The sequence below is a fragment of the Castor canadensis genome, chromosome 6, assembly GCF_047511655.1.
Source record: "Castor canadensis chromosome 6, mCasCan1.hap1v2, whole genome shotgun sequence".
NCBI classification, from domain to species: domain Eukaryota; kingdom Metazoa; phylum Chordata; class Mammalia; order Rodentia; family Castoridae; genus Castor; species Castor canadensis.
Window position 1 is genome coordinate 128034536 of NC_133391.1, and position 24064 is coordinate 128058599.

The window sequence follows — 24064 nt, forward strand, 5'->3', positions numbered from 1 at the left end:
TCCAACATTGAACAATGCTCAGGACAGGTCTTCACAACTAAGAATTGTTTGGCTCAAAATGTGGACACTGTTGAGTTCAAGAAATCCTGTTTTTAAACAGTTCTTACTTTATAGTTGTCCTCACATTTTAATATACTTCTAAGTTTCTTATCTTACTAAATCATTGGGAAGGAACAAACTCAGGCACTGGGATCTTTCTGTCCATCACTCCAGACTTCTTTAAAGCTTTGTTTCTTCTTAAAGTGGAGAGGGTAAGGGTGGAAGGGGAAACCAACCAGTTCCAGGGAGAACAGATGGGCAGGGGAATACAGGAAACACAGATTAGTATCTAGGTGGAAAGTTGCCTAGCAGTCTTTTCCAGAAGTTTTTTTCTTTCCCAAGATAATAGGAGTAGAGATTCCATCTGATCTCTGATTTTCTGGAGTCAAAACCCCAAGAAGTTGTCTGTAAAACCCTCATCCAGGGATGGGCTCTCCCAACGTACTGACTAGTTCTGACTGCTGGACTTTAAGGTCTTTCTCAGAAGCTAGAACTGGCTGCCTTTTCTTTTGTACTCCCCATGCTGCCTGTCCTGCCCTCCATCTTTGTAAGGCGTTTTGTGTCCTTCTTGATTTTTTTTTATTGGTTATGTTGTTAGCTTTCTCTTTTTTCTTCTGGATTTTAAGTCACAGTTGGAAAGGCCTTTCCCAAACAAAAGTTATGAAATCTTCCATACTGTCATCTAGTACTTTCCTGGTTCTTTTTTCTCATTTTAATCTTTTATCTATTTGAAATTTCATTTTGAGTTATAATGTTTGGATTCAGTTTTTTTTCCAGATGGTTATCCAGTTGCACCACATCATTTTTTGAATAACTGCTTGGTAACTCGGTGCCTACTGATTTGAGATGACACCTTTATCATATATCATGTCTTATTTATTTACATTTATATAAATGATATAGCTTTGTTTAGAATGTTAGAAGTAAGTCTCAATTTTCCTGTGGCAAACCTAGAGGACTTTTTTAAATGCGTGATAAAATATGCACAATGTAAAAATTTACCATTTTAAAATGTAAAGTTCAGTGGCAATAAGTACATTTACATTGTTATGCAAGCATTACCACCACCTGTCTCAAGAATCTTTATATCTTCTCACCATATGGCTTTGAATCAAATACACCATTAATTTTATAACACATCATTCATTTGTAAGGTGTACCTTGATTTCAGAGATATGGAGATATGGGAAAGTATATGTTTTAGAATTACTGAAATACAGTTCTGCATTCCTAAATGTATTTGGTTTATTTCTGGATGTTCTGTTCTCTTCCATTAATTTGTCTCTGCACTGTTTTAATTACTGGAGATTTATAATGTATTTTAATATATAATAGGGCTAGTTTCTCCCCTTTGCTCATCTTTTTCAGAAGAGTTTTTTCCATTTATTCTTGTCTTCCTGTTCAGATAAACTAAACACTTCTCCTTGGCTTTTATAAGTCTTCCTCACCCCTCTTCTGCCTCTATTTACTTGATTATAAAATCTTGCACGTAAAATACCTTATGTGGCTTGAAGATGAGCTTCAAATCTAGGATCAGTGTACTTTCGCTGAGTTTGTGTATGTTCTTGATTTTCTTCTCAGTTTTACTTCAGTATTGCCATGGTGGTACAGTCTGTTCCTGACCTGTTTTTTCCACAAAAGGAAGATATTCCTATAAAAAGTCCTAGAATCATTTCCTCCTTTTGTATCATGTACATAGAATGTTAGCCTTTTTCAGTGAAGTTAGCAGTGTCCCCGGAAGGATGAAAAATCTGAAGTGTTTCCAGCTGCATATGGTTCACTAATGCATTTAACCTCAAAGTTTGCTGCTCTGCAGTTATTCCTATTAATTTTTTAGCATTTTAATATTCTATTACTAAAATCTTATCTTTATTTGCATTTATAGATCATAAAATCATTTCTGTTTCATTTACTGAATCTGTTAAAAGAGATAGTAAATCTCGTGGAAAATGGCCTTCAGTGATCTTACATCAAGGACTGTGCGTTTTTACGATAATTGGATCAAAGATGCTGGTGAGTAACCAAATTTCCTAATCAAGACTCATTTTCCATTTTATGTCAGATTCCCATATTAATAAGATTTTATTGGAATAGAATGAAAGACTTCACACTTCTTTATTACCAGTTAATGAAGAGGAAAGTGTCAAGGATTTCATTATAGATATATACAGAGATAGAGTTACACAGATGTTTATTATAATATTTATAATAGTGAAAATAGCCTAAATATTCAGTGAAGGGAACTGGTTAATAAATGATGGCACAGTCTAACATAGTAGCCATTACAACTGATTTTGGAGGGACAGTGTTCTTTAGCAATTCCTAAGGGAAATTACAGTTACTGCCAACAGTAGGTCCACCATGGTGATTCTTGAATTGAAAAGTGACAGCCCCAAAGGGATATCAGAAAGAACAGAAAGTATTTGCTTGGAACACTCCTGAATGATTCTGAAATCCTTGCCTTTCCCCCTTGCCCATTAAAAAAAAATCAATGTTTTAAAACATTTAATACCATAGAAAGAAGTTTAAAATATGTTTTATGAAAGCAAGGTATAAAACTCTACATATATTTATTTTGTGGGAATCAGCTATTATTTCTGGAGGATAGAATTAAAGTTTTTGTTTTTGTTTTTTGATGTTGGGGATTGGACTCAGGGCTCACACTTGCCCTACGAAGCATGCACTCTAACACTGAGCTGTACTCAAACCTCATTGGTAATTTTTATTTCCCTAAGTATGTCTGTCTGCATTTTTAAAAACCACAGCCAATGTGTATTGCTTTTGTTACTATTGAATAATGTTTTAAGGTAAAGCAATGGTAAAAAAAAAAAGTTTTAAATAGGTATGGAATTGGAGCATTTTAGAGCTTTTGATTATCATCAAAGCTAATGTCTCATTTTAGAATTGATGTAACCTTCCCAAGGTCTTGGTTAGTTGATGGAAGAAAAGACCAGAACCTATGTCTTTTTATGATTAGCATTCTGGTATTTAACTTTTGTTTTAGTTACTACATTACACATATTGACCACCATCACCACTTTAGATTGGTTCTTACATATCAACCAAAAGTCACATGTTCACCAAATTCAGGAATTAAAAATGCATCTGCTTCACACTTAACATAGTTGAGACTATATTTTATTTACTTAAAATAAGTCCCAAAAGTTTTGTCCCCCAATGCCATAGTTATTTTTTAATATCCCATGTATCAGCTTTACTCTGGTAGAGAATATAGAGTGACCTTTTCCATACTGTCCTCTTATTTATTTCCAGGATTTTCCCTGGAGATACAGAAACATGAGTTTCTTTAAAGGTCATCTTCCTCTAGTGGTTTACAGTAGTTCTCATAATTTCAGTATTTAATATAAATACTATTTTGATTGCCTTTCAGAGTAGAGATATACATTGCTAACTGAACTTTCACTATTTGAATTTGGGATCTAAGTGGATTTGGGTACAGTTTAGTAATAAAGACGGTTGGAAGAACACATTTCTTATAGTTCAAGTTTTGGTATTCACTTTCTCAAGTGTAGGATCCCAAGAGATTCAGAAAATCAATATCCTAACTCAAGAGCCAAATAGGCTTAGATGATGGGCCTAGAAGAAGTACAAAATGTTTTAATATGAACTACCTCAGAATTTCACTTCCATTTTTATCTGTGGATCAACTCATTACATTTTATTGGTAATACTTCCCTTGAAAAACTGAGTAATAGTAGATCAGAAAAAGGAATCAAAGAACTGAAGATAGTTCAAGATAGGGAGTGAGGAGAGTCCTTGAAACAGCATTGGAAACAGAGCAGGAAAGATGAAATAAGAGACATAGAGAAGATAGAGAAAGCCAACATTGAAAATTATACTAATTTGAAGTCTTAGAAGAGGAGAGAGGCCATGGGGGTCTTGAATGAGAAGACCTAGATTTAAGGTCCTTTACTACTGTAGGCTAAATAGGTTATCTTGAAAAAAGTTATATGTCAGCTATGAATCTCTGTTTCTTTGTGAGTAAAACAAAGGTGAAAATAGTATCAGCAGCTAGACAATCTGCATGATAGTGCTCCATTATTTGTGTAGAAACCCAACACAAATAATGGTGGTGATCATTGCAGGTGGCATAGGATTGCATCTTTTAATAATGTTAATATAGCATGTCAATTAAAAAAATTTTTTGAGAGAGTCTCTCTATATAGCTCAGGCTGGCCTTATACTCATGATCCTCCTTAGCCTTCCAGGTGTGCCACCATGCCTATATAACTTTTTTTTCCTTTATGTTATTTATTTTCCTGCCATGGTCTAGCAGACTTAAAAGATTTTATGTCAAGATTTACAACTTTATAAAAACCTTGTCAGGTATAACAAGAGTTTTGTTCTTGTACTTTGTATGATATTGATCTCTGAAAGCCATTAGTTTTACTTTGCTTACCCTAAGAAGGTCTGAACTCATGATTGAGGGCCAAGAATTTCAAGTGTGTCCTTGGCTTTGGTCCTAATCCTGAGTAGCCTTGAGAAAACTTACTACTATTCATTGGTTTTCAGATTGCTGGAGAAGTGGTTATTTCATGTTCCATAGCCACAAAACTTTAAAAATGGCTTAATTAATATTTAAGGTATAAGAGGATTTACTATGATTCTTAAATATGAAATGTTAGATTTATAAATAATGCTATAGTATCATTTTGGGTTGTGGAGAAGTGAAAAAGGTTTTAAAGATTTAAAAGCTACTTTTTTATATTTGGATAATAGTAATAATTTTCAGACTTAATTATGTTCTTGTTTTACAAGAAAATGGAGCATGAGTAGGACTGCTACCATTCTGAACCCTTAGTACTTCAAAAAAGTGCTTGAAGTACACATTTACTTTTCCTTCCAGCTTCTTCATTTTATTAATACTTAGAATATGAAAAGGTGTATTCTTTGACCTAGTACATTCTTCTTAAGAAGAGAACACTGTCTTATAAGTAGTTGATGGAAAAGCTCATTAATATTCTATCTATGCAGCATTGTTCTCTTTCCTTCTCTCCCTTTCCCTTTTCCTCTCTCTCTCTCTCTCTCTCTCTCTCTCTCTCTCTCTCTCTCTCTCTCGGGAATTCTTAGAAAAGTATTATTAAGGCAGTGATAAATCAGAACTTTGGTAATCTCTGATGTATAGCCTCTCAGACAGACTGCTTTCCAGTTTTCTGTTTTTATCTTGGCTCTACTCAAGACACTTAAACCAACTCTTATGACAAATAGAAAATACATGAAACTCTCCCTCTTTAGCCTTCAGTCTAGGGAAAATAAAGAGCACTTACCCCTGAACCTAATATAATTTGTAGGATCATAGACTGAATCAGAATTAACTTTAAATGTCATTGACAGTCCTTTCTTCAACCCTCATATGATGTCATCATCTACACCTGACCTGCAGGTATCTCATGGAGGGAAGCCCACTCCCTCACATGGAAGTGGACTCTGTCTTTAGCAAGGTAGAACTGTTGCCAAGAGGGATGGCAGGAAATGTGAATAATAACTAGAATCATGAGTATCAAGCTCAAACTTCAAACTTTATTTGCTGAGTGAGGGAGAGCTAATTTAGGCAAGAGAATAATCCAAACAGAGCTTTTCTTTCAGAAAGTGAATTTGGCAATTGTATGGAAGACCAATAAGTGAGACTGGACGGAAAGGCAGGGAACACACATCAAAGGCCATTGCAGAGAACCTAGTGAGGGACTACAGCTGTGAGTATAGGTGAAAGGAGCTTGGTCATACACCAGACCCATGGTTCTCAACTCCAACAGTTCATCATGGTTATCTCAGGAGCTTTTAAAAATACCATTGCATTTTGATATATTTATGGAATACAAAGTGATGTTGTGATAGATATATACACTGAGGAATTATTAAATCTAATTAACAAATCACTTTAAATTCTTAACTGTTTTTGTGGTAAGAACATTTGAAATTTAGTCTGTTAGCAGTCTTGAAATACATATTGCACTATTATTAACTGTTGTTCCATGCCATGCAATAAACCTAAAAAACCTTATTCTTCTTGTCTAACTGAAACTTTGTACCCTTGACCAGATCCTTCCCATTGCCCCCAAGCTCTAGGAACCACCTTTTTTACTCTGCTTCCATCAGTTCTAGTGTTTTATATTCCACACATAAGTGAAATCGTATATCTGTCTGTGTCTGACTGATTCCACTTAGAATCACAATGTCTTCTTGTCTCATTCACATGATTGCATATACAAGATTTCCTTCTTTTCTAAGGCTAAATGACATTCTATTGCACATGTGCGTCTGTGTGTATTCACACACTGTATTATCTATTCATCTATTGATGGACACATAGGTTAATTTAATATTTTGGATATTGTGAGTAATTCTACAATGAACCTAGGAATACAGACAGTCTCTTTAACATACTGATTTCATCTCCTTTGGAAATATACACAGAAGTGGGATTATTGATAGTTCTGAGTTTTTTGTGGAACCTTCAGTCAGTTTTACCAATTTATGGTCCTGTAACAAGTTTACAAGTTCCCTTTTCTCCACATTTTCACTTCATCTTCATCTTGTTATCTTTTGTCTTTTTGATAATAGCCTTTCCCACAAGTGTGAGGTGATACCTTATTTTGATTTTACTTGCATTTCCTTGAAGACCAGTGATGTTGAACATTTGTTTATATCTCTGTTGGCATTTGCATGCTTTCTTTTGAGAAATACCTACTCAAGACCTTTGCACATATATTTTTGTGGCAGATTTAAAAGAAAATTGTATGCCTGGTTTCCATACCCTCAGACTCTCATTTAGTTGGACCAAGGTCATTTTTTGCCATTTGACTTTTAAATACTGGAGAAGTGGTTCAGCTGTGCTGACAGAATTGAGATCTGCTGTCACAGTAGTAGCAAGCTTACTGACTACTTAAGCTTTTGCATATAACTCATTTAATCTTCTGTGAAATACATGTTTTATGCCCAATTCACAGATAAGTAAAGTAAGTATTGAGAAATTAAGTCAATTGCTGAAGGTTACATACAGGTCAGAGAGAGAGCTAAGTTCATAATACAGACTGTCTGGATCCAGAGTTTTGTTAAATAGGATTGGAAAAGCTTGGTATTTTGTTTTGTTATTTGAAAATAACGAGTAATTAAATTAACCAGTTTTTCCCATAATAATTTTTTACCTGTAGAACTTGAAAGTCTTGCATAGAATTTTAAGAAATGGTATGTGTTGAAAATGTTAAATTATAGGAAAAAATTATTTAAAACTTGTTTCCTCTCCCTGAGCCATTTTGGCGTGGTTTTCCTGGCTTGTTTTCTTTCTATTGCTATCAGAGGAAGAACAGAAACAGTTTTTCCCCTGCTGAGTCAATGAAAGAATAAAATAAAATTTATCTATAATTAAGAAACTCCTTTACTAATACTTGAAAGTAACCTAGTTTTTAACTATATACAGGATGACCATTAATAACAGAAACATTTAAAATTGACTATAAAGAAAAAAAACAAGTCTTCAATACTCTTACCATGCAAAGGTGGTAATGTTAACATCCTTCCAGGTCTTCTTTTGGTGCTGTTACATTAGTCCGTATTTCATTAGCAATAAAAAGTAGACAGTAATATGGTTTATGATGTTTATGTGTTTATGGTTTGTATTGCTCACTGATAGGAGGAAACTATTAAAGATTAATCAGTTCTAATTCCATACTTTGGAGCCAGTGTGGTGGCTCATGCCTGTAATCTCAGCTTCTTGGGAGGTGGAGGTAGAAGGATTGTGGTCCAACGCTGGTCCTGGGCAAAGTTAGCACAAGACCCTGTCTTAAAACCAAAGTAAATGCTAGATGGACTAAGGGGAATGGCTCAAGTGTATGAAGCCCTGTGTTCAGTCCCCAGCACCAAAAAACAAAACAAACAAACAAAAATAGGCCAAGCGATTAATTCTATACTTTGGTTTTTAGTTCTATGACAACTTTTATTTAACTGATGCTTCCTTATGACATACAGGTGCATAGCAAAGGAGCAAAGTTTTCTTGTGGCCATTTGAATTACATGTGGGAAACATATTTCATAGGAAACCTGCATTAGCTATAGGGAAGGAGGCAATTTAATAGAAACCATAGAAGATTGCAGTGATGTGTACCTGGATAGCCAATTTCAGAGCTTTTCCAGATTTAAAACTGTGAGGAATCTTCAAATGAGAAAATACTTTAAAATTTTAGAACTTTGTGTTTTTAAGAGGATTTGTCGGCAGGCTTCTGTTGAATTTCTATTTATACATGGTACTTTACTAAAATTGTTTTTGGTAAAAACATCGATGACTTCTTATTGTTAAATTTGGCGTCACTTTTCAGTCCACATTCTGTTTTCCTTCTCTGCCATATTTGATATTGGACATTTCCCAAAATTTCAGTCTGTCCCAAGTTGTGTTACAGAGAGTGTTAGTTCTGTAAGATGTTTAGTAATATCCCACAGACAACCATGGTTCCATGACCAAATAAATTTGAAGAATGCTGCATACCACCTTTCCCAATTTGTCACTTCACAGTGAACACAAAGCACTAAGAGATCCCAGAGCAAGCAGCCTGTTTGTTTACCCAGCATTCTAGTGGCCTGTCTCCACTTTTGTGGAGTCTTTAGATATCTTGCCTCCACAGCTTGGGGCATGCTTGTGTTGGATATCAGTTTTCCTAACATTTGTTGAATAACTTATCCCTTCCCTATCTGTTAAATTCCTAAACATCATGGAATGCACTTTAGCTTTGCGTCTGTGTTTAGAGAGAGGAGTATCTGTTAGTATTTTTGAAGGAGGCCTGCTTGAATGCAGAATAAAATATTTTTACTTGCTAAAGTCATGCAATCTGACTGTCAAATGTCAGCTCTCCAGCACTAAAAGTAAAACCAAGTGAGTCATCATCAGTCACGGGGGTCTGGGTAAGAAATTCTGAATGAGAAGCCAGATTTGCAGAAGTGCTCAAGGATTTTTGGTAATTTGCCTCATCATTAGCAGTTTCAATGAACAAGGGCCACTGCATTCCCCTCTCTTCTCTTCCTGTTGGTAAGTGTGATGGTTTTATCACCAGGTTAGTCAAGTCTCAATTTTGAGTCAGATACACCTGGAAATTTCTCTATAGTTATTTTCTTTCATGGGGCCATTCAGTAAAATTATACCAGAAGTACTTAAAATTATAGAATTAATCACATTCATCTTGAGTTGCATTTTTTAATTGACCCAATCTTGCTGTCTGGAACAGGTATGGACTGGCTGAATTTCTCTTCACATGTTTATGAGGCTAGTACATTTTTTCCCTCAAAATGTCAGGTTGGTTAGCCCACATTTTTTTTGAAGTATATTTTCTTTTATATAGAAAAATGAAGTCCCAAAATATGGTTTGTTGAAGTAATTATCCACAAGATGTTAAATTATTTTACCTTTGCTTTGGTTAAAATAGCCCAGAAATAGCAGTCAGTTCCCTTTCTATTAACAGCATATAAACACAGTGACAGGACTACTTTTAGTACAGAATAAACAACTTTCAAGAAAACATAATTTGTAACTAAATTGAACATTTTTGCCAATAAATAAATTTTTTTTAAAGGTAACATCCTTTTAAAATCAATCCTGGTAGAACATATACACCAATTTAAAAATAAAATTTTCCACAATAGTAATTACAGGTGTTAATGCAGCAAGCTACAAAATGAAGTTACCTTAATGTATTTTCAAAGAAAAAAAATACTAGCAACCAAACATGAATTTTAAAAGTTAGCATTTTCTACAATTGTACATTTTCTAAAATAATTGACTAATATTTTCTTATAGAACATAATTCAGGTAATTGTTGTCATTTTAGTATGTTCCTTAGGAAATGGTTAAAAGAACATGTGTTATACCAAATCTGAAACAGAGTTTCTGACCTATGGCTATGAAAAGGCAATCGGTATCTATTTAAAACTGTAACCAGTGATGAAATATTCTTCAAAACCATAACATTTGGTCTGATGGTTTTGAATATTGGTTAAAATAGTCTGATGTTTGTTGCTGATGGAAGATATTTTAATCCAATGTGAAAAAACAAAACAAAACAAGTGCAGCTGTCCGCTTTTCCTTGAATTACATAAAACTAATACTAGTATTTACATACTTAAAATTTTTTTAATTTATTTAAATAAGCATTAGTACATCTCCTTTGTAGATAAATCACGGGCTGCAGAGAGCCCAAAGCTTGATGACACTGTTCAACTACACAATGTAGCTACAGCCAACATTTTGAATACCTAAAACCCACGAATTGACCAAAATAAAGTATACTCACAACAGCAATATATAGAGAAACCCCTTTGAACATCAACTTAAATATTAATAATGAAACACAGGACTGTAAAATAGGTACAATGTGGGGGGGTACTATAGGGAGGGGAAGTATGAATAATGGAGATTAGGGTGATGGTATATGGTGATGGATTTCATATAATTATATGAAATAGAATGAAGAAACCTCTTGCAATTGCTTTAAGTGGGGCAAGGAGGGGGAGAGAAGATGGGGGTGATCTAACCAATGTATAATATAAGCCTAATCAGAATTGTCATTATGAATCCCCCCTAGTATAACAAATATATCCTAATAAAATTTTTTATAATAAAAAAGATACTTAGATGATGCTAAGGTCTCTTTCAATTCTATGAGTCTATGATACAGTATGTGTGGAAGGAAGTATGCCAGTATTCTTAGGGAAAAAGAAAGGTAAAAAGCAACAAACACAAACATTTATATTTAAAATGCCAATAGTAGTTATAGGAGGATAGTGGACCTTTACTGGGTGTCCTCCAGATCTACTTTGTACCTGGTGCTGCCCACTGGTTTCTGATTGGGTTCAGCCAATGGAGAGCCCCAGAAAGTTGGAGAGAGGGAAGAGGGTGGAGTTGGAGTACCTATTCCTCTGGCCCCTTACTTGCAGAATTTTCTTGGGCTAGCTAAATCCCTGGAATAATGATCACAACTTGTCTTAATCTGTTTATGCCACTACAAAAAAGTTACCATAGACTAGGTGACTTATAAACAACAGAAATTTATTTCTCACAGTTGTGGGAGTCTGAGGTCAGGGTGCCAGCATGGTTCTGATGAAGGCTTTCTTCCAAGTTGATGTTTCCTTGCATTGTGTCTTTACAAGGCAGAGGGAAGACAAGAGAGCTTCCTTTTTATAAAGGCACTAATCCTTTCATGCAGTCTCTATTCTCTTAAAAGGCCAAAAGCTCACATTGGAAGTTAGGATTTCAACATACGGATTTTAGGAGGACACAAACGTTCAGTCCATTACATAATACCTCTCCAGTGGCATTACATAATACCTTCTCCACATGACTCTTTCCTTCTGTGTTCTGCTAACTACTACCTCTTGCCCTTTGAGACTCAAAGGTGGTGACAGCCTCATTGTTTCTACTCAGGTATGTTTCACTATCCCTGGTGGTTTCCTGTCACCCTTCCTAAAGATACTAGTGATCTTTGCCCAAAGGGTCCACTGTAACATTAGGATGTAGGTGCTTGCCTAAAAAAATGTTGGTTGCTGTCACTTTTCTCTTGACTAAGTGGGTGTCACTTACACATTATTTTTCTCTTAGATCCAAGAGTCGAAGATTGGCTCCTTATGTCCTCCCCTCTGCCACAAACCATCATCCTGGGACTCTATGTCTACTTTGTCACATCTCTGGGACCAAAACTCATGGAGAATCGAAAGCCATTTGAACTCAAGAAAGCGATGATAACGTACAATTTTTTCATAGTACTCTTTTCTGTGTATATGTGTTATGAGGCAAGTGTCTTCAGTATTTCTAATGGGAGAGTTTTGCCTGAGTCTTTCTATTTATGTGTTATTATGTTTTTCATTATTACTATAGAGTAACCCTGTGAAGGTCAATGAATTTTGAAAACTGAGCTCACTACAACAGGTATATAACAAAAGAAATGTTATTTCTAGACCAAATAATAAACACTTGAGGGTCTCAGGATAGTCTCCATCACAGGTAGTGAGAAAAATTTACATTTAGTTCAAGGATTTGAACATAGATAGCCTTAATAGATGACTAAATCCATAAATGTTAGTTTGAGGAAACTCATACTCAAAGAAATCAAGTAACTTACTCAAAGTAACATAGCTCTGAATTGGAGGACTAATAGTTGGATGCAGGTCCATCTGGCATCAGAGTTCACCCTGTCTCTGAAATAAGTAGTTGCCATCACCATGAGAACTTTCAGTTCTGTTAGCTGTGCAGCTATGTATTATTTGGTTTGGTTTAGTTGGACTTTGAAGCAAAAAAGAACATAGACTCATAAAAGCAATAGATGAGCGTGCTTGTCCCTAAATTATCCATTAAAAAAAGTAGGGATCTTCTAGGACCTAAAAGCATATTCATGGATTCTCTCTGCCCTTCTGGTATTGGCATGTCTAATCCACTCTCATCTATCTGCTTCTCTAGGATTATTTTCCAACTCTAACTGGCTTTCTCTGTAATATAGCTTGTACTTAGTCATAACCGGGGCCCATGAGGAGCCATAATGGCCCCACTGGCATCTTTGATACCAACCTGATTTCTGCTACAAATCCACCCGATCAGATCAACAAAATCTACTCTGGCCTTATTTCTCACAAGCCTCCCTGAAGCCTGGCTTTGTGGTACAGCTTTCCAAAGCTACGTATTTTATTTTAAATTAACTCACAGGCCACTCTCCTGCCCCTTCTAGCATGTGAATAACTGAATGGGGAAAAGTACTAGAGATGGGAAGCAGAGAAAATGCAGGCTCTTAACATGTTCTCAGAGACAGAACACAGCACATTATAATTGTGTTTGAACACACTTAGGAGCCAGGAAACCAGGGACAAGTTGGTCCTGGTTCTCCTACACTTAGCTGCCTGATTTTGAACAAGTTGCTTAGCCTCTCGAGCCTCAGTTCTCCCCTTTTATAAAGCCAAGATTGAATCAAATTGTCTCTTAGGTTCCAGAATGCCCTAGTATTCGTAGGTTCTGTGTCATAGGATGTCATTGATTGTGATGTCCTCCAAATATATTTCTTAGGCTTGGAAAGAATCCAATTATAGCCAGTTTTAGTTCCTGCTTTATCAATTACAATGCAAAAAAGCTTGAAATATCTGAATTTACCATTAATACTTGAGTTACTTATATGCCATTTTCAGAGTTTATCACTTGCCAAATATAAATTATTTTTTCTTTTTGCTAGACTGGGATAAAGACATATATGCCAAAATTTTCACCCTATGAGAATATTCTTAAGCTTAATATCAGGAAAACATTAAATTTCACTCTCCATTTAAACAAAAATTTTTTCTACCCTTTTTTTATTGTACTAGGGGTACATTATAACATTTACCAAAGTCCTTACAATATATCATAGTTGAATTTACCCCCCTCCATCATTCTCCTTTATCTTCTCTCCCCCCATTCCTGGAATAGCTTCAACAGGTCTCATTTTTCCATTTTCATATACAAGAACATAGTATTTCCACCATATTCACCTTCCTACACCCTTTCCTTATATCCTCCCTCCTCCCACTGGTGCCAACCCCTAGATAGGACCTGTTTTACCCTCCTGTTCTCTGTTTTTGAAAAAAGAGACATTTTTATTTGTATAAGATAGCCAGAAAGGATGTTTCATTGTGACATTTCCATGTATATATGTATTGCATCCCAAATTGGTTTATCCCCTCCGTTTTTCTCCTTACTACCTTAGTCTTCTTTGTTGTTAACAACCAAGCAGCACACTGTCTGTTGGTGTGTCTGTTGGCACATTAAACACATAGTTTATTGTGTGGAACATATTTTCACTGGGTGTGCAGAATAAACACCCCCTCTAGGGATATTTGGCCAAATATACACAAGGTGAAAGAGCAGTGCATCAGATGGAGGAACTCAGATGCCTTCTCATGATTGAATGTATTAGGTACATAGTACCAGTAGGACACTAATAAAGAGGGACCAGGTAAGACCCCACAGAAGGCCATGTCACACAACTTCTCCTGTCCAGCATAGCACTTGTTTATGTTTGGGTGAAGTGGAGAGCTAGTCATTCAGCTTAAGTAACTAGCTCCTGGGTTTAGAGTATTACTTATACCAATTGAAATAAGCACAAGAGATATGACAATACTCACTGATGGTAGAATTTTGTAAAACAGAACTAGCTGTTTCTGTCACATTTCCTCATTCCTTTGAGAAGATCTGTTGACTTGTTTCTGTAAGATATTTTTCTCATCCATGAAATGCATATCTTGTACTTTTCTGGGTCTTAATTTTTAAGATTTTACAACTTACTAAGTTAACTGATTTCATGATCTTAGAGAGCAAACTAGGAACTAATATTATGAAAGGATGGTATGTTTTTAAATACCATAGTTAAAGTTGCTTGTTTGTTTTTTTGCACCATTAAAATATCTTCCTACTGGTGTGGTATTGTTTGCCTATAATCCTAACACTCAAAAGCAGGAGAATCTCAAGTTCAAGGCTAGCCTGAGCTATACCTTGAGTCCTTGTCTCAAAAATAAGCAAACAAACAGAAAATCATCCTGATAAAGTGTTTGTTTTTAGAAATAAATTTATTATAAAGTTGCTCTTTTAGCTTTAATAGTAGGAAAAATAGAAATTTAAAACGTACTACAATAGCAGAAAATGCATAACCATTATACTGAGAAAGGGCATTCCAAGGAAGATGTGGAAAGTTGTAAGAATAAGAAGTTAGAAGCCAAGCCTGGTGGAACACATCTATAATTTCAGCACTTGGGAGGCAAGGCACGAAGACTGTAAGTTCAAGGCCAGTCTGAACTATGTAGCAAGACCCTATCTTAAAAAACAAAAAGAAAGAAACCATTAGAGAATCATATTGTCAGTACTCTAAATTAAGCCAACCACTTAACATATGCATTCATTTAAAATCAAAGCTCTTGGATTTTCATTTTCAGTTACTATTTTTGAAAGAAGATCTTCCCACCATCAAACTGAAAAATGTCAATATAATCTTTGAATTATAACTCAGACTTATCAACAATAGGCTTTTTCTTCTTACCACCAGTGGAAGGTCACTTTGTGGGTGTGTTGGAATTAAAGCCTGCTGGATTGCACTCCTGTTGTTTAGAAGTTTTGTGAATTCAAAGGACAACTAATATCTTGATCATGATCAATCCTGATTTAAACCAGGAAAGAGTAATAAAGCCATGCTCTACCACTTCATAGTGCACACTAGCTAGCCAAAGACAAGAAAAGCCCAGCTGCCCACAGCCCCCTCCAGAAACAATTGATTCAGAGCCAGGTGTTCCCTTTCAAAGTACACAAATACACTCACATACATAAGGTATACATAAGATGAATTATCCACCAATATTTGCTGTTTAAGCAAAAACACTCACAGGGTTTTGTTCTTTAGTATACTAGAATAACCTTCCCAACAGATGGGTAATTTAGTCAGAACATGGTTTATATAAATAATATATGAGTTTGTGGTTTTGAAAACTCATGATTTCAAGTTTTTCTGTCAAGTGTGTTTGTAGTTTGTCATTGTTTTCACAGCCTTTTCCACAGCACTGATGGCTTACTCAGCCCAAAGTGTAATAAAGATGCCATCAAAACTACCTTTTTGGTAACTGTTGAACAAATGCTTCTTTCTTTCATGTGCTTGTCTTTTCTTGCAGTTTGTGATGTCTGGCTGGGGTACAGGTTATTCTTTTCAATGTGACATTGTTGACTATTCATGGTCACCCACAGCTATGAGGGTAAGTTTCTTTTTGGAAAAACTTTTGTAGCTCAAAAATCAATGTGAAAACTTTCTGTACTCTTGTTTATAATAATTGGATGTGAACTGTTTATAATAATTGAATGAATGACTCAATTATCAGATTATGTATGGTGGGGAGAAAGCTAAAAATTATAAGAAAAATCACAGAAAGTCAGAAGTATAATTTTTGTAAAATGAAAATTAGTACTTTTTTCTTTTAATTTCTTGTGTTTCAAAAATAAACTCATATATGGTTCCTGAAAAAAATGAAAAATAGAGTTACCATAATTTCTAGAAATTCTACGTTTGGGTATATACCTAAAGAAATTGAGGGCAGAGATTCTTATGAGATATTTGTGTACTTATAACTATAGCAGCATTATTCAAAATAGCCAAAAGATGGACTCAACCTAAGGGTCTTTGGATAGTGAATAGATAAACAAAATATTGCCATTCATATGATATGTGCCCTGTAATATATTATATACATACACACATTATATATCATTTATATGGAGAGAGAGGAATATTATTTAACCTTTATGAAGAAGGAAATTCTTACTCATGCCACAACATTGGTGAATCTCGAAGAGATTATGCTAACTGATAAAATCTAGTCACAAAAGGACAAATACTACATGGTTCAGTTTATATGAGTCAAATTAATAGAGACAGAAGGTAGAATGGTGTCTGGAACTGGAGAGAATTGGAAAATGGGAAGTTATTTTTGAATAGGTGCAAAGTTTCAGTTTCTTAGGCTGAACGAGTTCTATGCATAGATGATGGTGATGGCTGTACAACAGCGTGAATGTAATTAATCCCACTGGACAGTACACTAAAAAATGACTAAGATTTTTTTTACTAAAAGATTGAAAGTAAACTTTCCTTCCATGTAAAACAGAGAATAAGATAAATTCATACCTATATGTGTTTCTGCAGATGGTACACACCTGCTGGCTGTATTACTTCTCCAAATTTATTGAGCTGTTAGACACTGTGAGTATGTACTCACCACATTTAGCAAATGTTTGATGTTTCCACGAAAGTAATAAATTGCTATAGTTTGACTGTCTGATAAGTTTTTTTTCTCTCTCCTCCTCAGGCAGATCTACTGTTATCTCTTGTACCTTTTATTATCTATACTTTTTCAGACTAGATAGGGTAAGCTGACTTCCTAGCAATTCACAAACCCCAAAAGGTTTTTTTTTTATATAGACAGATAGATTCCACCTGGTTAAGATAAGTAGGTAACTGCCACATACACTACAAAACTGTTCATCTCTATGTGGATGATGACAATTGTTTTATGGAGCAAATTTGGGAAGCACAGAGCATCTTACCTTTGGTTCTTTATACCAAAGCACTGTGTCAGCCATATTCCTTTAGGAAGATAAATGCTTCAAAATTCATAAACTTACAGTAGGTTGTGACTTATCCCTGCAATATCCATAATTTGAGGGACACCAAAACTGTCTCCACCTGACTTTCTGAAGTCTGTGCTTGGTGGGCCCTAGCTCTTCCTGCTTTAGATCTCAGTGGACTTGGATGACTAAGTCCTAAGAAAAGCAAGTAGCAGGGATTAGTATGTGATGAGAGGAGAAAGCCATGAGTCTTTGTTTCCAGAGTAGCATAGGAAAGCTGAGTATTTAATATATCTCTGTGGTAAGTAGATCTTAGTTACTTGGAAGAAGTCTGCTTCTGAAACTGACAAGTGTCTCTTTGGAATAGACACCCCACACATTTCTTTTAGGAAATCTCAACAAGCTTCACCTTGTCCATTGACTAATCATATAATGTTAGGATAGACTTTGGTTTGAGAAGTTTGGTGCTCAAACTTTAGAAAACATTAAAATATCTGGAGGGCTTTTGAAACCACAAACCCACCCCCACTGCTTCTAATTTAATAGGGCTTGGGTGTGACTAAAGAATTTGCTTTTTTTTTTTGGCAGTACTGGGGCTTGAACTCAAGGTGAAGATCTTGAGCCACAACTCCAGCCTTTTTTTGTGAAGGTTTTTTTTTGAGATAGGGTCTCTCAGAACTACTTGTCTGGGCTGACTCTGAATCGTGATCCTCCTGATCTCTGCCTCCTGAGTCACTAGGATTACAGACATGAGCCACTAGTGCTTGGCAAGAATTTGCTTTTCTAACAAGATCTCAGATGATGCTAACGCTGTTCATTCAGAGACTACACTTTGAGAAACTTCCTGCCATAGTCTAGAGGTTCTCAACCCTAATGGTGCAGTATAGTTAATTGCACTAGGAAACAAACAAACAAATGTTGGCCCTCCTTCTTGAGATTTCGTGCCAAATGGTCTGGAGTAGACACTAGGCATGGCTGTTTTTGTAAATATTCTTGGATATTGTAATATGCATTGTTGATTGGAAACCATTGACCTAGTGCAGAACTCTCAGGAAAAAAAAATTGAAGATAAGAAATTAAGTGACTTACCCAGAGAAATGGTGCTACTAATGGGGCGGGGACCCAGATTGTTAGTCTATGGTTTTTCTGTTGCACCAGGCTGCATCCTTCCATGTGCATAAGCGAATATGTTTTGACTTTATTGACTCTGCTTTGCATGGTGTCAGTTGCACCTCCCATAAAGAAACTGCTGCTGCTTCTGTGACCTTCCCTAAACTCCATTGCTGAAATGCTTCTGTTTATGTGGTACTTTTTGTTGTGTTGTTCTGTTTATTCTTTTTTGTTTTTTTCATTTCATTTTATCATTTTTATATTTACTTACTTGTGTATACATTATTTGGTTCACATCACCCCTTCTTCTCCCCCTGCCCACAGCAACTACCAGGCAGAACCTGTTCCACCCTCTTGTTCTCCAATTTTGTTGAAGAGGAAACATAAGAGATAATAAGAATAACAGCAATTTTTGCTAGTTTGAGATAAAGATAGTTATACAGAGAGATTCCTAGTGTTGTTACCATGCATATGTGTATTACAACCCATATTGGTTCATCTCTATGTTCTGTTTATTCTGAATTTAAAAATCTAACTTAGCACTCATATTCCTAATTTTGCTGTGGAATATTTTTGAACATTCTCCCTCCCACACCCTGAAATTCTAGTCTTTTGCTTGCAGAGTTTCTAAAACCACTGGGTATGTGTAATCTGAATGGTATCTTTGTTGCTCTTCTTGTTTTTCTTATGCAGCTTTGCTTTCTTTTTCTATCATATTTTTCAAATTAACTTTTCAAGTTTTTCCCCTTCATCTTTCTTTGGTAACAAATTGCTAGCTTGATTTTTTTTGCAATTCTTCTTTCAGTTTTCCTAATCCCTTATCTAAATTGGTAGGGTGTGTTAGAGAACAATATTGAATGAAATAATTTTCAGTCCTAAAAGTTAAGGACTTCTGGTTACCATGTACTTCAAAATCCAATGAATGAGTCTTTTTTTAAAAAACCAATAGTTTCTTTTCTCAAAACTTTTGGCCAAATTCTTCACTTTATATGTCTTATTTTTAAATTCACATGAAATGTCTTTTCATTTTCCTATTGGTTCTCCCATGATTCGGTATCATTCCTAAGTTCCTTCATACTAGTTAGCTTTGCACCTGCCCCTGGGAGAACCAGCTACGTCTATAAACATTCTGTAAAACAACCTTTTCAAAGCAAATTATGATGAAAAATAGTTTGCTCTTTGCCAATGTTTTTGTGACCGTCAACAAATTATTGCATGATTTTTATGAACTTGATTTTCTTTAAATTATTTCAGATCTTTTTTGTTCTGCGTAAGAAAAATAGCCAAGTGACTTTCCTTCATGTCTTCCATCATACCATCATGCCATGGACCTGGTGGTTTGGAGTCAAATTTGCTGCAGGTAGAAAAGGGAGAGCTGGGATCATGTGATATAATTGATAACATTTCTGTATGCTACAAACACAAATTTTAGCCTCATATATAATTTATAAGAAACTCAAATAATCAAAGAGTCACTTTAGTTTAACTTCTGATTTTCAAATTATTACCTGAAACATAGGACTCTTAGACTTCTCCCATCCTAACTTGAGGTATGCATGAATTTTATGTGTTATATACATATTCACTTTTGTTTGGATTTTTAAATAATAAGCACACATTTTAAACAATAACAACCTTGACTTCCTAGGATTCTAGTTGTATAACTGTTCCTTATATGTTCCAATAAAGTTAGAATGTTGTATTTCAAGTTCTATGACTTGTTTGCCTAGTAACTGATGTCTATCCTGTGCTAGTCCATTTTGTGTTGTTACAACAAAATACCTTAGCCTGGTTGATTTATAAAGAAAAAAAGATTTGTTTAGCTCATAGTTTGGAGGCAGAAAGTCCAAAATCAGGCAGGCTCATCATTTTGGCCTCTGGTGAAGGCCTTCTGGTGATGTCATATTATGGAAGGAACACATGGGAACACTTGTACCTGCAGAAGTGACATGGCAAGAGAGGAAGTAAGAGATTAGGGAAGGTCCTTGCTCATTCTTTTATAACAACCTGCTTTGGAGGGAACTAATCTACTTCCCACAAGATCTAACTCCACTCTGAGAGATCAGCATTAATCCCTTCACAAGAGTAGCCATGACTCAGTCACTTCCCATTAGACTCTACATCTTAAAGGTCCCACCATCTTTCAATACTGTCATATCGGGGACCAAGCTTCCTACAAATGAACCTTTGGTGAACAAATCATATCCAAACTATGGTACATACCCCCCCATCAACTTATTAACTATGTGCCAAATTGCAGTTGCCCCAACTTCCAAAGTATTTTACCATATTAAAGGATGTTTTGCTAATGTTTTTTAAGTCAAAGAATGTTTAACTCAAAAGCTTGACAATCTCTTTTATTTGTTTTGTTTTGGTTTTATGCTTTTCAACACTTAGAATTGGAGAAAATAAGCAACAATTTTATTCTATCATAAAGTTTTTTTTTGTGGTACTGGGGTTTGATAGGGTTCCCCATTTTTGCCTAGGGTCACCCAGCCTCAGACCACCATCTCTCACCTCTGCTTCCCACCTCAGAAAGTTTTAAATAAGCAGTATCTCTCACCTCATATTCTTACATTAGCAAACTTTGGTTGGAGGATTTATTTATTCTAGTTTCTTAAACTTAAGAAGTCTTGAGTATGCCTATAGCTTATACTCAACAATGCTTTAACATTTCTGTGAATAGCTCACCTTGATTAGGCACTCTGGCTATGCTAGACTGAAAGAAAACAGGAACCACAAATTTTTGAGATTTAGGTCCTGAGCAAGGAGGGATGTGGGGGTGGAGAATCCATATGGCTCAGAGCATGAGCGGACATGGATAAGCCAGTGGCAAGAAGGAGATACCAGAACCTAGAGGAGCTGCAAGGGCTGAGAAACATGGCTAAAGAGCTGTCTCTACTAGAGCCTTCGGGTACTGGGTTTCTCAGTATATAAGTCATCTTACCCCAAATTGGCATTTATCTGTTGAGGAATTTTTTCAAGTAAATGTAGCTGCTTTTTCTTATGATGTGTGTTAAACTCTCATTCTAACAAGAATGTGTACATTTAAAAAATCAAAAGTAATTATAATATTTAATCTTCAATATTTTTACTTTAATTTTTGTTTTTGTTTTCCCTTTTGTACATATTGTGTCTCTCAGTTCTCCCTGATATACACTGATACCTTATTTGTGTTAATGAAAAAAATTGGGAAATACTTAAGCATTGACGAATGGATTGGTTCTGATTTCTTGTGTGTGTAAAAGCATGAAACAAAAATGATGTTGAGGGCAAAATAGTTTCTGCTGGGTATTGAGGGGGTGGGGGGGAGAGGGAGGGGGCGGAGTGGGTGGTAAGGGAGGGGGTGGGAGCAGGGGGGAGAAATGACCCAAGCCTTGTATGCACATATGAATAATAAAACAATTAAAAAAAGATGTTGAGAAGCAGTTTATCTTCTCTTTTAAGCAGATTGACTCCTAATTATTAGAGAAAGATGACTACTTTACTTTAAAAGAATGCTAGGAAAGGTATTATCACAACTTTAGCATTTATTTTACTTTCTTCTGTAAGACCAGAACAGCATTTATTTTACTTTCTTCTGTAAGACCAGAACACAGTCATCCCTCCAAATCTGTGGGTTCCACATCCATGGATTTCAACCAGTTTTGGATCAAAAATACTGAAAAAACTTACAGCTCCACGGAGCATGTAAATTTTCTTGTCCATTATTCCGTAAACAATATAATGTTTGCATAATGTTTACATTCTTTGGTACTATAAGCAACATAGGAGGATGTACACAGGTTATATAGAAATACTATACCATTTTATGTAAGGGACGTTGACATCCACAGATTTTTGGTATTCTCAGGGGGTTCTGGAAGCAGTCTTGTATGGGTACCCAGGTATGACTGTACTATATTACAACTCTGATTAATAGACAACAGAAGCTGGGCGCCGGTGGCTCACGCCTATAATCCTAGCTACTCAGGAGGCAGACTGCAATCAGGAGGATCGTGGTTCGAAGCCAGCCCCGGGCAATTAATTCCATGAGACCTTATCTTGAAAATATCTAACACAAAAAAGGGCTGGTGGAGTGGCTCAAGGTGTAGGTCCTGAGTTCAAACCCCAGTACCACAAAAAATAAATAAATAATAATAATAATAAACAGAAAAAAAAAGATTGGAAGGCAGTGCTCCAAAATATACATAGGTGATTTGGAGATATCAAAACAAAAGGTGGTTTTCCTCCCTTTCTTCTTCCTTTCTCTATATTTTCCACTTTTCCTGTATTGAATATCAGAGAGTTCTATAATGAGAAACATAAATTTTATTTAAATAATGAAGTTGAGTGTTGTTCTCACTTCTGTATTTGAGTTCATTGATAGTCTAGCTTCCATTTTTCAAAAACAAGCAACGTTTTCAATGATGAAAATGTAAACATATGATCTATCTTAATTTTTAAGTGTTATATGTTTATGGATATCAACTACTTTATAATGGATTCCTTATCTACCTCTCAGTCCTCATTTTCTTTTCTCTTGAAAATAATGTTTTCTTGTCTCTTGTGTGTTCTACAAGTTGGTGTTCCTATTTAGTATTATGTGTGGAGGCCTAGAGGTCACCTGTAGCTTCCCTGGTACCTATTCAGTGGCAAAAACAGTAACACAAGTGTGGTTTGGCACCAGCTTCCATTCCTAGAATGACACGGTCTGTTTAATCTGCTCTTTGCAAAACCTTGAGCACAACTGATCTTTATCTGGTATTTAATTTCCTGTCTGCCTCTTGTATCTTTCTTTGGAATAAAAGCAATCCAGCTCTTCTTTTCAATATGATGAAAATATTTCCATGGCAGGTTTTTTTTAAATTAATTATTCATATACTCCTTTGAGAGATTTGGAGAATTGTGGTAATTACCCAAGTGATTCCCTTATTTTTTTTTTCCAAGTCAGAGAAGTAAAATGTGGTGGTAGTAATTGTAATTCATTCTGGGATGTTTGCTTTTCAGACCCATTCTTGTAAAGAAAGCAAGCTTAGAAAATAACTTCATTTGAAAAGACTTCCAAAGAGTAAAAAAGCATTAGTAATTAAAATGTGATTGTTCCATGAACAAATGTATTAAAATAACTTATCAGAAAACAATCATAGCTAGAGAAAATAAGCAAGTTAATTTTGACAGCACATTTTGATCAGTATCCTTGCTAAACATTCTAAGTTACATTGGTGTTTTGTTAAATCTGTCACAAGGTCCTTATTTTAGGACATTTAGAATGATGAAAGTAAAATGGAAAATGGACACTTCTCTACCAAATAATGGGAGCTATGTTATAATGGGCAAGACTCTGACATAGTCCCTTATAAAGGCTGAAGTAAATTTCTTGTGTATGTATTTTCACAAGACAGAAGTGGGCTTGAAGGTATGCTGCTTGTTTCCCTGTGAAGCAGTTTGACTTGTAGACGATTATTTTTAAGTTACCCTGGAAAAGGTGTTTTTACATGACTACAGTTTATGTAATCAAGTTTCTTTGAGGAAAGATAATTAATCCAAATGTGAATGATAAAAGCTGAGAGATTGTTAATAAGTTTCATTAATTTGATTCCTTCTAAAATTTGTGACAACTAGGGATTAGCTGAAGTTTGATTTGCTGTACTCAGGAGTAGAAAGCTTAGGAAGCACAGCATAGCATAAATGAGGCTTTGGAGGAATATTTAACTACTTAAAAGTAATTATTTTAAACAGGTGATTTTGGACTGGTGGAGTAGCTCAAGCAGTAAGAGTGGCTGCCTAGCAGGCATGAGGCCGTGAGTTCAAACCCCA

General features: G+C 35.4%; 1 protein-coding gene across 4 annotated transcripts in view; it reads left to right on the forward strand.

Annotated features, from left to right (window-relative positions):
• Nucleotides 1–24064, forward strand: part of Elovl7 (ELOVL fatty acid elongase 7) — a 91543-nt gene that overhangs the window by 60338 nt on the left and 7141 nt on the right. For 2 of the 4 annotated variants that reach the window (XM_074077446.1, XM_020187703.2), the window contains exons 2-6: nucleotides 1925–2052; nucleotides 11639–11829; nucleotides 15712–15792; nucleotides 16734–16790; nucleotides 19520–19625. In XM_074077446.1, coding sequence (XP_073933547.1) covers nucleotides 1989–2052; nucleotides 11639–11829; nucleotides 15712–15792; nucleotides 16734–16790; nucleotides 19520–19625 — 499 coding nt within the window. In that variant the 5' untranslated portion in view covers nucleotides 1925–1988. Of the gene's footprint in view, nucleotides 1–1924; nucleotides 2053–11638; nucleotides 11830–15711; nucleotides 15793–16733; nucleotides 16791–19519; nucleotides 19626–24064 lie in introns of those variants that run through there. The other 2 variants (XM_074077447.1, XM_074077448.1) reach the window with 2 other exon arrangements.